The sequence below is a fragment of the Peromyscus leucopus genome, chromosome X (assembly GCF_004664715.2).
Source record: "Peromyscus leucopus breed LL Stock chromosome X, UCI_PerLeu_2.1, whole genome shotgun sequence".
NCBI lineage: Eukaryota > Metazoa > Chordata > Mammalia > Rodentia > Cricetidae > Peromyscus > Peromyscus leucopus.
In genome coordinates, this window is record NC_051083.1 from 12,421,403 (window position 1) to 12,437,582 (window position 16,180).

Below are 16,180 nucleotides of genomic sequence, written 5' to 3' on the forward strand. Positions count from 1 at the left end.
TTTGACTTGTGTGAATGTAGTCATTCTTTGCTCCTATCTTAACCCTAAATGTACTCCCTGTAATCTATACTTACTTATTTCTTTTCCTTAAAAGTCATTTCAGTTGGGGGCTAAAGAGAGAACTCAGTGATTGAGAACCTATACTGCTCTCATAGCTGATCCTGCTTTGGTTCCCAGCACCCACATGGCAGGTTACAACCGTCTGTAAGTCCAGGTCCAGGGAACCTTGTCCCCTCTTCTGGCTTCCTTAGGCACCAGCCACACACATGGTACACATAAAGACTTGTAGGATAACACCCAAAGACATTAAATAAATATATAAATAATAAGTTTTTTAAAGATTTATTTATTTGTTTGTTTGTTCATATATTTATTTATTGTGTGTACAGTGTTCTGCCTGCTCTCATTACAGATGGTTGTGAACCATGTGGTTGTTGGGAATTGAACTCAGGACCTCTGGAAGAATAGCCAGTGCTCTTAATTGTTGAGCTATCTCTCCAGCCCATAAATAATAAATCTTAAAAAAAAAAATCAACTTGTTTCTCTGTAGATACTTCTGCATCTAGTAATATCAGAAATTCCCTGTGTTTTAAAACATAATAATTGATGAACCTTTGTTTGAGGTATCTTCCTTCTCTTTTATGACAGTACTTCTTACTTTGTAGCACTGAGAATGGGAGTCTGCAGTTGAAGAGAAAAAGAAACAACTGAGGAACACTAGTGAGAATTACCAAAGCTTAATGATTTTTTTTCCTAGCTATATAGTAAAAGGGAGCTGATACATGTGCCCAGGGGCTGTACTGCTCTGTATTAGCAGCACATGTGGAGTTTGGGTCCAAATTTTACCACTGATTTTCACAAAAGATCTCATTTAGATGTTTGGCAACTTTTAACAATTTGTTCTTCATCTTGAATCTGTTACTTTGCCATTTTTTTTAAACATGTGCTCTCTCTGATTTAGATTAGTATCCAGTGGAATTCCATTCATCAGAAATTTCATATTTCGTTGGGAACAGTTGGCCCAAACTCAGGTTGCAGTAACTGTCACAATACCATTCTCCATCAACTTCAGGAAATGTTCAACAAAACACCCAATGTGGTTCAGTTGTTACAGGTAATTAAGTTCACTGCTCTGTCTAAAAATAAGACCTATTAGTGGTAATGTGCCATGCAAAATGCCTCAAAAGATCATCTGCATTTGTCTTTAATGACTAAGATGCCTTTGTCTTATATGATTTGAACACTGCCTTGAGAACTTAATTTGATTAAACTTCAAGAGAAAGTTTTATAGAATGTGCCAGAATGCTCATTTGTGACAGTGATACATCAACAATTCTAGTTTTTTAGTAGTTGCATGGCAACTGGATGACCTCTCTGTATTTGTTTCTTCTAGGTGTTATTTGATACTCAAGCACCATTAAATGCCATCAACAAACTCCCTACTGTGCCAATGTTGGGCTTGACTCAGAGAACTAACACTGCCTACCAGTGTTTCTCCATTCTCCCACAGTCGTCCACCCACATCAGACTGGCCTTCAGGAACATGTACTGCATTGACATATACTGCCGTAGTCGAGGTGTTGTGGCAATACGGGATGGGGCCTATAGTCTTTTTGATAACAGCAAGTTAGTTGAAGGCTTCTATCCTGCACCAGGATTAAAGGTAATAAACTCGGTGTCACGGAATGAGAGAATAAATAAACAGTGCTGCCCCATTAGAATATAATAAGTAGTAAAGTTGCTGTATCTTCTCTGCAACTTCCTTCTGGAGGATGTAGACTTTGCATGAAGTACTGTTCTATGTACATGAAATGTTAGGAGGCCCCTTGTTTCCTCACTCTCTAAGTAAGCAATCACCCTGAGAAAGGATGATTTACTACTTTGGAAATTTGCTTTTATGTACTTCCCTCCTTGAGGCTGCTCCCACTGTATACATAAATGCATTTGCCTTTCTCCTGGTTTTGCAATATGGTTAGGTAGCAATTTTGATTGGGTAGTTCTTTTAGTATTCTTGTTGCTATGAAGATACTTGATGTCTCCTATGGGCCTACACATGCATGCACACGCATGCACCTGCACATGTGTGTTCTCACACATACACATATACATGCAAACAAACAAACAAACAAACAAACCCTAGTCAAAGCAAGGATGGAGCGTTGCTGTGGCTTATGGGAGGGAAGGCATGGCAGCAGGAGCCTGGGGTGCATTTTATAGTGCACTCACAGTCAGGAAGCAGAGCAAATTGAAGGCAGGCGTTCGCTACACTTGCTATCTCCTTATTCAGTTCAGCACCTTGGACCTCAAGCCCATGATAAGATGCAACCCACATTCAGGATGGGTTATCCCAACTCAGTTAAACCTCTCTGGAACCAGCCACATAGGCTCACTTAGAAGTTTGTCTTCTGTGTGTCTCTAGGTTCCTCCAGCTGACATTCCAGATTAGCCATTGCAGACCCCTTGTCTTTCTTACTTCACTGTTATGGTGGTAGATCTGCTATGGTAGCTGACTATGGAGGGTGTCTGAGGCCCTGTGTGTCTGACAATGTTTTTTGTTTACTCTCATCGAATTGAGAGTGCCAAAGTATAGAATTCTAGGCTAGGATCATCTTTACAAAATGTTTGAAGACCAGTTTCCTTGTTGCCTACGTTGCATTGTGACTGGCTTGAACCTTTGTTACCAAGTTGGCTCTTGCCATCTGAAAGCACACATCCATTTGCTCTGGGAAAGTTCTTTGCATGACGCTTGATACTTCCTTATTTTCTGTTAGATGTTCCTGGTAACTCTGATCTTCTGCATCATAGACTTGGGCCTCTACTTTATTTTGTGTGTGTGGTGTAATGTGGTTGTGCTTGTCTGGAGGCCAGGTCAGTGCCAATGTCTGCCTTTATCACTCTGCCTTACTTTTTTGAGAAAGTAGGCATGTCACCAAACCTGGAGCCAGTTAAGGTAGGCCTCCGTGATGTTGTGGTGTTGTTCAGTCTCCTTGTGTTGTTATTTTTCCTCTCGACCCAGAGTGCTAGGTTACAAGTGCGGGTTGCCACTGTGGGTTTGACCTCAGTGCTGGTGTTCAGGCACCTTTCTCCTGAGCCATCTCCCCAGCCCTGTAGCACATTCTCTTATGATAGAAAGTCATTTTTAACTGTCTTCTCTTAGTTAAATGTAAGCTTCGGAGACTCTGCTCTTCATCACAGGAGAATCTGCTTGGCCATGCTCCCAAAGTCAGTAGTTTTAGATCTTTTTGTTGGGACACTGTGAGATGCTATACATCTGATTCCCCGATTGCAGGAGGTCAAAAGAGAGGAGGAAAAAAAGCCTTCTCTACTTTAAATATATGGTCTTTAGTACTCAGTTTAAGTATGGTCTCCTTTTTCTGCATTGATTCTGAAGTCCCCCCACCCACCCAGGGCTTCTCCTTCAGACCATGGTGATGCACTGATAGACAGAGCTCTGGTGAGGGTAATGGAGAATCTCTCTTTTTTAAAGTTTTTATTTTGTTTAATATGGATGAATGTTGATCTGCATGGATATCTGTGCTCCACTTGTGTGCCCACATCCCCTGGAACTAGAGTTACAGATGGTTGTGAGCTGCCATGTGGGTACTTGGAATTGAACCAGAGTCCTCTGGAAGAGCAGCCTGTGCTCTTAACTGCCCAAGTATCTGGCACTGCTACTTCCAAAGTGTCTTGAGAATCTGGATGGCAATAGCTTTGCTTCTTGGCTTTCCCCGGCTTGCTTAGGATATGATTCTTCTCATCAGGTGGTTCATCCATCTGCTTTACTATCTTCTAGAGTGCTTTTCTCATTCTGTTTGTCTCTGGCTTACTATTTTAAATTTCTTTTCAGTAATTTTAGTGAAATTTCAAAATTATTCTTTGAAAGACTTTGTTCTGATAACATTATGATAAGCCTATTTGAAGATTGGGAAAGGGGTATTAAAAGGAAACTCAGGAACTGGGGGTGTGGCTCAGTGGATAAGAACACTTGCTATGAAAGAAAGAAAATCTGAGTTTAAATTCCTGCACCCATATAAAAAAAGAACAAGCCAAGCGTGGCTGCATGTAACTGTAACTCTGTTGTTGAGTAAAGACAAGTGGATCACTGGAATCTACTGGCCAGCCAGCCTAGCCTAAATGGAGAACTTCTGAGTCAGTGAGATACCCTATCTAAAATAAGAGGAAGACACCCAGTACCCATCTAGACTTCTACCTGCGTGTAGACACAAACATACACTGAGAGACACACAGCAAAGAGGACATTGCTTGAGACAAACGCTAGTAGCCTTGCTTAAGTTCTTGATGACATTCCTTATTTAAAAAGGCTGTCTCACTTCAGACGCTGTAAGATTAAAATCATGCAATTTAAAATGCCACAAGTTACCTTTGTGGGGGGAGGCAGCAGGGGGGTGTGCATGTTTATTTTGTAGGAATGCATGTGTGTGTATAGTCCAGAGGTTGATGTCAGCTGTTTTCATTCTTTATCTTGCTTTTTTTTTTTTTTTGTTTGTTTGTTTGTTTGTTCAGGGCGGGATTTCTCTGGGTAGCCCTGGCTGGGATTAAAGGCATGTGGCACCACACTGACTGTTAGTTTGTTCTCTTACTTTGTGAGATGTGAACATGGAACTCGCTTTATTCAACGTGACCAGTTAGTCAGCGAGCTGCAGGGATCCTTCTGTCTCCATCTCCCCTAAGCTGAGGTGAAGCCTGTTTAGTGCCACATCTGGCTTTTTAACATGGCTTCTGGGCATCCAACTGAAATCCTCCTGCTGTATAGCAGGCACTTTACCAAGTACACCATCTCCTTGGTCTAGGTCTTCCACCTTTTTTTTTCTTTTTTTGAAGTCTTGTTATGTGGTCCTGGCTAGGATTCTAACCCAGTACTCCTCCTATTCCTGCCTCGTATTGGCTTGATTACAGGCATGTGCCACCATGCCAAGGTAAATACACTTAATTCTCACTCAGTTTTTCAGTCATATTTTCTAGATTAAGAAGTAAGACCTTGCCAGGCAGTGGTGGCGCATGCCTTTAATCCCAGCACTCAGGAGGCAGAGGCAGGCAGATCTCTGTGATTTGGAATCCAGTCTGGTCTACAGAGTGAGTTCCAGGACAGCCAGGGCTGTTAATCAGAGAAGTCCTAACTCAAAACCAAAATCAAACCAAACAAATAACAAACAAAAAAAGGTGAGACCTTGTGCCAGGCATGATTGCACACACTTTTAATTCCAGCACATGGAGGTAGATCTCTGTGTTCAACAGCCAGTCTGGTCTACATACATAGTGAGTTCCAGGTCAGCCAGGACTATATAGTGAGATCCTGTCTCAAACCCCCCTCCTCCCAAAAAAGGAGAAGAAAAGAAAAAGAAACCTTTTAGTAATGGGAAATTTTATGCCTACTTAATATGGTTTGTATTTCTGAATCTGAGAATGCCAGGTCTCAGAGTATACTTATTTTACTTAGGTTTTTTGTTTTTGTTGTTTGTTTGTTTTGAGACAGGGTTTCTCTGTATAGCCCTGGCTGTCCTGGAACTTGCTCTGTAGACCAGGCTGGCCTCAAACTCAGAGATCTGCCTACCTCTGCCCTGAGTGCTGGGATTAAAGGTGTGCACCATCGCCACCTGGCTATTACTTAACTGTTTTTTGTTGTTAACAGTTTTTATTAATTTCATCTCTTTGTCCAAAATTTGTGGTATCTCTTTAGATTGTCCTTATATTGTTTTCAGGGATATACATAATATGTTCTCCATGATCAAACATGTTTTACTTAGGTTGGGAGGTTGGCCCAGCAGATAAAGGCATTTGCTGGAAAGAACTAACTGCCTCTGGCAAGATGTTTTTTGCCCACCACAGAAATGCCATGGCACACACACACAGGCACACACACAAATGAATACATGTAAAAAAATACTTTAAAAAATGTTTTTACTAATTTTGCTCATTTATATCTATAGACATTCCTGAACATGTTTGTTGACAGCAATCAGGATGCTCGGAGAAGATCTGTAAATGAGGATGATAACCCCCCTTCTCCTATAGGAGGTGATATGATGGACTCTTTAATATCACAGCTCCAGCCACCTCAGCAACAGGTAATGTCTCCTTCAAATTCACTGTCCCATCTGTGGAACTCCACAGCTTCTACAGCTGTTAGCATTTCTTTGTTGAAAAGCAAGAAGTGTTTGTAAGGCCCAAGAAGCCCGGAAGTCATTATGAAAAAAAAAAAGCGACGAGATGAGACCTCCAGTTATAGGAAATGAGCAGTAATGGAAAAGGCACTGACCTCAGGTGCTCAGATCACACATGTCCTAAAGCAATGAGAGTCTAAATGCTGGATCCGAGGTAACCTGCTGTGGAGCAAGCTCACTGTTTCCTGAACGATGGTTGTTTTAGGTCTACTGATGTTCACTAAGGCCTCTGCAGAACCCGAGTAGCATTTCAAGGGCTCTTTCACAGACAGCTTCGCCAAGCCATACAATCACATCCCCAAAGATTTCAGCTCTCTGTTCTGACTGTTCCCCATGCCTGGACATTGAGCAGCCCTGATGCTAGCCTTTGTTCTCACTCTGACTCTCTTGAAATAGAAGGTAGTCAGAGTATACTTACTTTATTAGGTTGTTTGTTTTGTTTGTTTGTTTTGAGACACGGTTTCTCTGTGTAGCTCTGGCTGCCCTGGAACTCACTCTGTAGACCAGGCTGGCCTCCAACTCACAGAGATCTGCCTGCCTCTGTCCTGAGTGCTGGCATTAAAGGTGCTGGGTTTAAAGTGCTTGCTATACAGCAGGAGGATTTCAGTTGGATGCTCAGAAGCCATGTTAAAAAGCCAGATGTGGCACTGAACAGGCTTCAGCTCAGCTTAGGGGAGATGGAGACAGAAGGATCCCTGCAGCTCGCTGACTAACTGGTCACACTGAATAAGTGAGCTCCACATTCAGTGAAAGACTCCATCTCACAAAGTAAGAGGACACACTAACAGCCACTCCTAAACCAGTCCCATATGATTCACTAGCCTGGAAGAGGCTAGTGCCCATGTGTCAGAGCACAGAGTAAGCGGCTGGAGGCTTTTTAGCAACTCTGGCTTTAGTTGTCTGTGAACACACAAACTGTTGGCAAGGCTCTGAGGCACATCCTTCAGAGGTAATTTTATACAGCTATCTTCAAAAACAGCACTGTACTATAAGTGCCCTTGAGTTGCCCTGCTTCTGGCCTGGCTACTTATGCTTAGTAAGTGCAACTTGCTGGTGCTTGTGTCTTTCAAAGAGCACTAGACTCTTATACCAGGAGTTTGTCCTGCCAGCTTTTTAGATTAACTTCCTCCTCTGGATTTGGTTCTTTTCCTGACCTTCTTAAAAATACAGGGCAGCCCAATGAAACCTCATGTGAATGCCTCTGTAGCCAGAATGGGGCTGTGACAGATGTTGACTGAGATGAAGAATCTGTGCCACCATATGGAGGAGGCACCTTGCCCAACAGATGCCTCAGCAGTACTTAGTAGTAGTAGTATTTATTGTGGGTCCCTTTTGTTACTTTGTAGATCTTTCTTGGACTTGATACTGGGCAAAGAGTTATCATCGGAAATAAATGACTAAGATGGGCTGGATGTTGGCCACAGCTATAGCAGAAATATTGTCATACTGACAATTGATGGAGATGTGATCTATTATTACTTCATCCTAAATAAATCATTCATTGGCTGCTTCTCCAAGGATTGTTTTGGCCACTGAAAAATCATGTGACATAGTAGTTTATTAAACATTCTGTTTTGCTGAGAGTTCTATGGACCTGTAACATTTCATACTGAATATGAGATTTCCAGCTGGGAGAATAATCAGAGGCTAGGACAAAAGGATTAGATGTGGGTAGATTAAGGAAAAGTTAGCGTGTTGGAACATTAGAACAATTTATCACGTTGCAAAAAACTCTAGGAATTCTTTGCTTTTTGTTGTTCGTGTTGCTTATTTCTAAATCAAATGCCTGACAGTGCCACTCAGAATTCTTGGGGGAAAAAGTTTTGAGGTGTGCACACATGTGTTGGTGTCTGTGTTGCTGGAGAATGGAGCAGGAAGAAGTGTGCTGCCATGGAAGGTATATCACTAGCTACATGCACCACTTTTTATCTGCTGCTACAGAAGGTAAAGGGTAAATTAACAGGAATTAAAATATTCACCATGATTTCACAGATGTTAACATAAAGGACTCAGATAAAGCTGTGGCAGATAAAATGAGCAAAGTATGCTGTGAGGGGCAGAAGCAGGTGAAAAATGAGGGTTTTACTGTTCTTCAAATTCTTGCAACTCAGCGTTCTTCCAGACCTCATATTTAGGCTGACTGAGATGAACAGTTCCATGTCTAAATGGTTCCTGTTTGCCAGTCCCTGAAGTAGCAAATGCTGGTGTCGGTGGAATGCCAGAAAGCCACACTTACACTCTCTGTGGCTGAGCAGCATGCTAACGTTAACTCTTCTTTTTTTCAGCCATTTCCAAAGCAGCCAGGAACTTCAGGCGCTTACCCTCTTACTTCACCCCCTGCATCCTATCATAACACAGTTAATCAGTCCCCCTCTATGATCCACACACAGTCTCCAGGTAAGATATGACTTATTCTCTTGTCCTGTTCACCTCTCACACATGCCTGAGAAGAAACACGGCACGGCTGCCTCGGCTTCACATGGATTGTTTTCTGGTCTCTGGTTAGATAATTGCCTGCTTTCATTGGAGTAGTGTTGGGAATTTCATACTTGCGGTGGTTTAGGAGCACTTTATAAGACTTGTTTCAAGTACCCAGGGCCAGACTCGTACGCCACTCCCAGGGTTGCTACTGATCTCCTGGTCTACATTAGAGGTGTTGGCAGTTGTAGGCCTGGGGCCAACCAAATCTTACCCACTACCTATCTTCTGAAGTAAATGAACAAACCAGAACAAAACCATATCAGCTTGTGTGGTATCCATGGCTGCACCTTTTCACTCTCTTTTTGTTTTGTTTTATTTTTGAGACAGGGTCTAATGTTGCCCAGATTGACCTTCCAACTCAGTATGTAGCCAAAGATAGTCTTGAGATGATGATCCTTCTGCCACCTTCTCCCTAGTGCTAGGGTTACAGGGGTACACCACCTGACTCCTTTGTGTCACGCTTTGGGAGATGGGACAGTGGTCTGTTCTCCAGTTCCTGGAGCCAGGTACTTCCCACCTTCTTTGTCCTGACAAAATGCCTTTGCTGGGCTGTCCTGTGCACTATAAATGGGGGTAGCATGCCAAAGTTTTACTTTTGATTGACTGATTCTCTAGAAGCTCTTGAACCTGAGTTTCAGCAGGGAGTTGGGTACCAGCTCTTGGCTCCCACTTACCATCTAGCAAATGACACAGGTGTCAGATTTCTTGAGGGGAAAATAAAAAACCTCTTCCCTTCCATGTCCCATAGTTGAATTAATATAACGAGAAATGAAAACATTTATCATAAAAGATATATTGCATAACATTGCATGTAAAATGTAAGAAATGCAATCATTTGCCAGGCCTGGTGGTGTAAGCCGGTAATCTCAGCTACTTGGGAGGCTGAGACAATGGGATCAAAAATGTCAAGACCTCCTAAGCAGAAAAATACAGAAAGGGTTAAAACATAGTTCAGGGACTGAGTGCTTGTATAGCATCTACAGCGCCTGGGTTCACTTCTTGGAACAAGAAGAAGAAAAAGAAATAATTTTAAAAATATGTATAATAAAAGCCTTTGATTTCATAGATTAGTCAACTAAAGGATGTTCTTATCATTGGAGGATGCTCAGCTTACTAGCTAGATTGTGTATGTGTGTCTATGATATAAGGATGGAACCCAAGGCCTCACACATGCTAGACAAATGCTTTACCAATAAGCGGCATCCCCAAACCCTGAATTTTTTAGTAATAAATTCAACAAATACATTTACTTTACAGTTTTCACCTTGTAAAGTAGAATTGGTAGCATGTGAGTTTTTTTCCTTTATAAATTACTCTACCAAACTCCCTTAATTCAGATATATATGTATAAGTGTGCATACATATAAGAAATGTGCATGATCCTGCAGAACCTGTTAATCTGATGAAAGATGAAAGGGTCTGGCTTGTTTAATCCACTCATTCCATTTGTAACTGAGAATAGCATAAACTACTTTCATTAGAGGTGTTGTGAGGCTTTAGTACAATGAATCCTATAAAGTGTTTAGTCTGATACCTGGTCTGTACATCTAACTCTGAGCAAGCTGTTGTAATCTGCCGTGGTCCCAGATTACACTACTTGACACTCCAACTGCCATTGCTCAGCCTGTCTCCTCTTGACAGCTTCTTCCTCTCACAGCCACTCAGATTCTTCTTCAGTTTCTTATAGGAGCAGGTGGGTTTGTTTTCAAGGAGGTCCTAGGGGAAGAAAGCGGGCAGCCAGGTTTGTGATTTTTTTTTTTATTTTTTTTTTTAGAAAAATCTTTCAATTTCTTTTTTGTGGAGGCTGTGTTTGTATGGTTCCTCTGTTTAGACTCCCTAACAGTGTCCACCTGTGCTGCCTCCTGTGTTGAGCCTTCCAAAGGGGCCATTCAGGGTTCTGAAAGCCTGTTTGGTAGAGGACTGGCCATTTCCGCTCTGGAGCTGCTTGCTTCTTTACCTGCTGCCTTCTTCACCTGGACATGGTCAAGACAAGACCTGAAGAAGGGGTGGAGCAGGCCAGATTTAAGGACACAAACCACAGCACGTGTGTGGAGCCAGAGGACACTGTCCTGAATGGCCAGAACATGAAGAAGCAGGGCTTTTTCCAGAAGTTTGCTCTTTAATGGATCAGCCATCCATATTTGAACTTTATTAGAGCCACAAAGGGGCTCAGTTTTTTTTTTAACAGAGATGAGCTGATTTCAGAGCTACAGAGGCAAGTTCTCTTAACTCTATGGTTGTGAAGTCCTGAAGTTTTCTAAGTGTGCAGTAGGCAGTTGGCTCTATGGAGGCCTGCAGTGTATCAGAGTTTCTTGGACCATAGGTTGAAGATTTGGAAATTGTCATGCCCTCATGCCCAGGGTCATTAAAGCCTGGGTGGGTGGGAGAGCTTAGCCCCTGTAAATAGCAGGGGTGAAGACAGAGCTGGGGAGGAGGCAGGCAACTAGAGACTCAGAACCCCAAGGGGGTGTGTCTCTAGGAAGAGTGGAGATTGTTGAATGACTGTAGTCGTAGACCGGTATGCAATGCTTGCTATGAATATGCCAAGCCCTATTCTAAGCGCTTTACTCATTTAATCCTCACAGCAAACTTATGGCATAGGCCCCATTATTATCCCCATTTTATGGAGAAAAACCGAGGCATGGAGAAGTTAAGTCACTTGTCAGATCATACAGCTAAATAGGTAAATATAACACATAAAGGTTAATCAAGTTGACTGACATTTTTTGAGTATGAAGATATTGCTTAAGTATTATAGAACATAAAAAATGAAATTATCCTGTATTATAGTAAAGAGTTTGAAACCTGCTAATATTGAATGATAATATAGCAAGTATTTATATGGTGAATTTATTCATAGTTTTACTAGTTATAGTTCTTTCTTGCAGAACCTTAAAGTTAAAGTCAGCCCCATGGCTTTAAGTGCCTGTCTCCCAGCTTTTGTATGTATTTTAGACCTCACCCTGGAACTACTCACTTCCATCTAATACTTAGTGGCTTGCCAAAACTTGCTATGGCTGAAACTAATTTCCTGGTTTTCTGAGTCCTGACCCTTGCATAGACACTCTAGTTCAGAAAGGGGCAGCCCTTTCTGTCGTATTACCTAGGCTGTAGTTATCAGAAAGATGCACAATACTTTTTGCTTTTATACCCCTGTTGAGTTATTTACCAAATACTGTTATCTATCCTTTGCTTTCAACCCCAAATTCAAGCACATTGCAGTACCTCAACAAACCTTCAGTCACCCTTGCAGCTAGTTCCAGCCACCAGAGTGATCCTTCTGGGACAGAAGTTAGTTAATGGCTTCTACTCCAGATGCTATTGGTTGTCTACCATGTGAGGCAAACTGTATATCCTTAGAGTGGCCTACAAGTTCACGTGTGATCTGGAACTCGCCTCTAAACTCCGTCATCTCCTCTTATGCTGCCCCAGTTTACTCTTTTCCAGCACCCTGGCCCCTGCCCTATCACACAGACTGTCCCTTCTTTGGAGCCTTTACATTGGCTCTTCTGTTTTGCCCTTATTATCTTATTCCCTATGCTGTGTGCTGCACTTTCTTCCTGTCTGGTTCATGTGTCCCTTTAGAGTCTTGACCTCTGCCACCACAAAGAATTGCCCTTTTCCTTTGCACTGGTTTTCTCCACAGCACTTGTCATTACATTATAGATTTATCGTGCTAATTTTACTAGAATACATGCTCCATGAGGACAAAAATTATCTTATGTTAACTTTGTCCTCCATGCCTAGAACAGTGCTTGGCAAACAGTTGATAAACTCACCCGCTTGTTGACTAAGTATATGACTAAAAGGTGTATTGGACACAATTTCTTTTCAGTTAGTGAATATGAGAGTTACAGCATAGACCTGTGGACTTGAGCTTTCTTGCAATAGTGAAGTCTTTGTGCCATTTATGGGACCTTTCCTGCTTGTCTGTCTAAGTCTCTAGGGAGATTTTTTTTTTGACCGGTGGTCCTTGGACAGGACATGCTATGTGTCCTGCAAGATCATCTGTACTTATTTTCCTTTATTAGGAAATCTGCATGCTGCCAGCTCCCCCAGTGGGGCTTTGAGAGCCCCATCACCAGCGTCATTTGTTCCAACTCCTCCCCCATCCTCGCATGGAATCTCAATAGGACCAGGGGCCAGTTTTGCTAGTCCACATGGTGAGTCCATACACAGAAATCGCTGTAGCATTTCGAGCTTGATGTGAAAGTCATTTTTGTTCAATCCAATCTCTTACTGAAAAAATCAGTGTTTATTTATTGAGAAATAGCAAAAATACTACGTGGACCAAAACAAGCAAACAAACAAAAAGACATTTTTCATAGTTTTTCCACACAGAGGCACTGACTGTTTGGTCTGTGACTGTCTTCCCTCTTCCTTTGCTCTGCTTTGTCCTTCCTGTCAGCTGCTGCCTGCTTACTGGCCTGCCCATAGCTTTCTGTGCTTGCTTTCTAGCTCTTGGCCTGTCCTCCCTCACATACCTCCCCCCAATCTGGGCACCTTTTGGAACTTGAATTTTCAATCTGAAAAAAATTGATTTGGAATGGATACAAATAAAGATCAGGTGGCGGTGAAATGTCCCCTTTGTTTGTGTTCGTTGTCATCGTGTTTGTTCTACAAGGTCTCACTGTATAGTCCAGGCTGGCCTCTGAGTCCCAGCAGCCCCCCCACCCCTGCTCCCAAGTGCTGGGATTGGAAGCATAGGACAGGACACCTGGCATTTGTTCCTTTGCATTTCACCGGCTACCTCATCTCTCTTCTCAGGCATTTTGTGTCACTGATTTCAGATATAGTCTTTAAAATTTATTTATGTGGTGGAGTGTTTTGTCCTCAGGTATGTATGTACACCATGTGCTTTCCTGGTACCCATGTAGGTCAGAAAAGACTATCAGATCCCCTTGAGTTGGAATCACAAGTGGTTGTGAGCCCCTGTGTGTGTGTGTGTGTGTGTGTGTGTGTGTGTGTGTGTGTGTGTGCTGGGAGCCAAACCCTGAATTCTTTGTAAGAACAAGTGATCTTAACCACTGAGCCATCTCTCTAGCCCCTAGCCCTATTTTACACACACACACACACACACACACACACACACACACACACACACTCACACACACACTCACACACAAAACAACAACAAAACCTCTCTCTCCCCCATCCCACATGGCAGCATATTATACACACTGTTCACATCGTGAACACCATGCCACATCCGAACCTAAAGGACTTCCTCAGTCTTTCTGCTGCTTTTTAGCTAGAACTTTACTTTTTACTAATACTGTTGTGTTTGAACATTTGTCAGTAAAAACTCTCTGTCATCATACTACATGGCTTCATAGTATCCCTTGCCTGGGTATACCATAGCTTAACTATTCTCCTGTATTATATCTATTTTGAATGTTTGCTTTTTTTTTCACAATTTAAAATGGTGCTGTATGTACTCACATCCATGATGATCCCCTTAGGTAAGTTCCTAAAAATGACATTGAGGTTGTACCACATTTGAGAAGTTCTAAAGCTTTCACAACATACAGCAAATTGCTCAACAGAAAAGCTATACCAATTTCCTGCAGCATCCAACATGGGGGGAATGTCTGGTGTCCTGTAACATTACCAACATGAGATATTAAGATTTTCTATTTAAAAAGAAAAGTTGGCCATTTTGCTAGGTGAAAAGATGGTATTTTACTATTGGATATGCATTTTTTGACTGTTAGTTAAATTTTACTTATTTAATTAAAACTTCCTTTAAGAATGCCCATTCATTTTTAGTGTCTCTTACTTTATTCCCACCAATTTATTCCATTCCTTGGCAACTTTCTTCTGCTGTCTCACTTATTTTATAAGTCAAGAGCATTTCTTCACTAAAATAGATGGTAGAGATGCTTTTATCAGTGTGTTTTGGTGACAAGAGGATAGAGACAGTATGTCAAAGGGATCTTCATGGTGTAGTTGAAAATAGCAAGTTGTTAAGGAAGCCACTGCTTTCCAAACCACATTCTCAGTTCTATTTCTTAATGAATAAAGAGAATAAAGAAATTGTAGTTACCCCCCCCCATCCTTTTCTCAGTAAAATGGAAACAGAATTTGCCTTTCAGTGGAGCTTGATGTTTCTTTACATGTTTGGGAGCTTGTGTGAAGGCAAATCTATCCTTTCTTAGGCTTTTCATTTTTCTAAGTCTTTAATCCCAGCACTTGGGAGGCAGAGGGCAGTGGATTTCTGTGAGTTCGAGACCATCCTTTCTAGCCGAGACTATGCAAAGAGAACCTGTCTCAAACAACAAGCACATAAAAAGCTAGAGACTTAGGTAGAAGGTGTTAAGAAACATCAGGCTTTAGTGAACGACAACTAAAATGGCTCACTATTTAAGACTATGACTGTTGTCACATACTTTGAGAATCATGTTTGTTTGTTTTCTCCAGGAACCCTTGACCCTAGTTCTCCATACACTATGGTGTCACCAAGTGGACGAGCAGGAAACTGGCCTGGGTCTCCTCAAGTGTCTGGACCCTCACCAGCAACCCGTTTGCCTGGAATGTCACCAGCCAACCCATCTCTCCATTCTCCTGTCCCAGATGCTTCTCATTCCCCTCGAGCTGGCACAAGTGAGTGGTGCCAGCTTTATTTTCTTCTACAGCAGCACCAATAGATGACTTCTATCATTTTGCCCTGACATGAAAGTCACAGTGTATTTCTCAAATGAGGATTGCCAAACCTTAAACTTATTTGGTTTTTTTTCGAGACAGGGTTTCTCTGCGTAGCTTTGGAGCCTGTCCTGGATCTCACTCTGTAGACCAGGCTGGCCTGGAACTCACAGAGATCTGCCTGCCTCTGCCTCCCAAGTGCTGGGATTAAAGGCGTGCGCCACCACCGCCTGGCAACCTTAAACTTTTTTCCTTTGTAATCATTTTGAAATACTAATTAGCAAAGTTAGGAAAAATGTAATAAGAAAAAAGGTTGTCTCCTTCAGAAGTCTTAGGAAGTGAGTCCCAGCAACTCTGTCATGACTGTTAATTTTCATCTGTAGTACTGAACCATAAAAGATACCTTAAGTTAACCACCAAAGCTATAGAAATGAAGAAAATTGTACAAATGTATATGTTTCCTTTTGTTGCATGACTTTGCATAACAATGCTGTGCTAGATCACGATTCTGTACTTTGACAGACTCTACTGAGCTTCCTCGTGTGTCTGCCGTAGATGGCCTAACATAGCCTCAGCTGACATGACTTCAGTGCTTTGTGTGGTCTCACACTTGATCATAGCTTGTTTGCACAGTGGGTACTGGTTACAGGAAAGTACATGGAAGTCCTATAACTAGTTGAGCATCCCTTCCATGGCAATCTTTTGGCTATAAGCAGGTCATGAAGCCATGCAGAATCCAGGTTGAGAAGCAGCTCCCACTTCCTTGAAGGGGTTCCTGCAGGGTCACATCATAGAGGCCTGGACAGAATCAGGAGAATCATGGCAGCTGATTTTGCTATCTGAGAACTGACATAAGATTCTTTGATGACGAGGAA

The 16,180-nt window shown here is 42.0% G+C and overlaps 1 protein-coding gene across 2 annotated transcripts in view; it reads left to right on the plus strand.

Annotated features, from left to right (window-relative positions):
* Nucleotides 1-16,180, plus strand: part of Med14 (mediator complex subunit 14) — an 88,359-nt gene that overhangs the window by 61,801 nt on the left and 10,378 nt on the right. Inside the window, exons 20-25 of one of the 2 annotated variants that reach the window (XM_028875927.2) lie at nt 962-1,114; nt 1,394-1,663; nt 5,949-6,086; nt 8,468-8,579; nt 12,695-12,826; nt 15,084-15,266. In XM_028875927.2, the coding sequence (XP_028731760.1) occupies nt 962-1,114; nt 1,394-1,663; nt 5,949-6,086; nt 8,468-8,579; nt 12,695-12,826; nt 15,084-15,266 (988 nt within the window). The remainder of the gene's footprint in view (nt 1-961; nt 1,115-1,393; nt 1,664-5,948; nt 6,087-8,467; nt 8,580-12,694; nt 12,827-15,083; nt 15,267-16,180) is intronic. The other variant, XM_028875928.2, reaches the window with a different exon arrangement.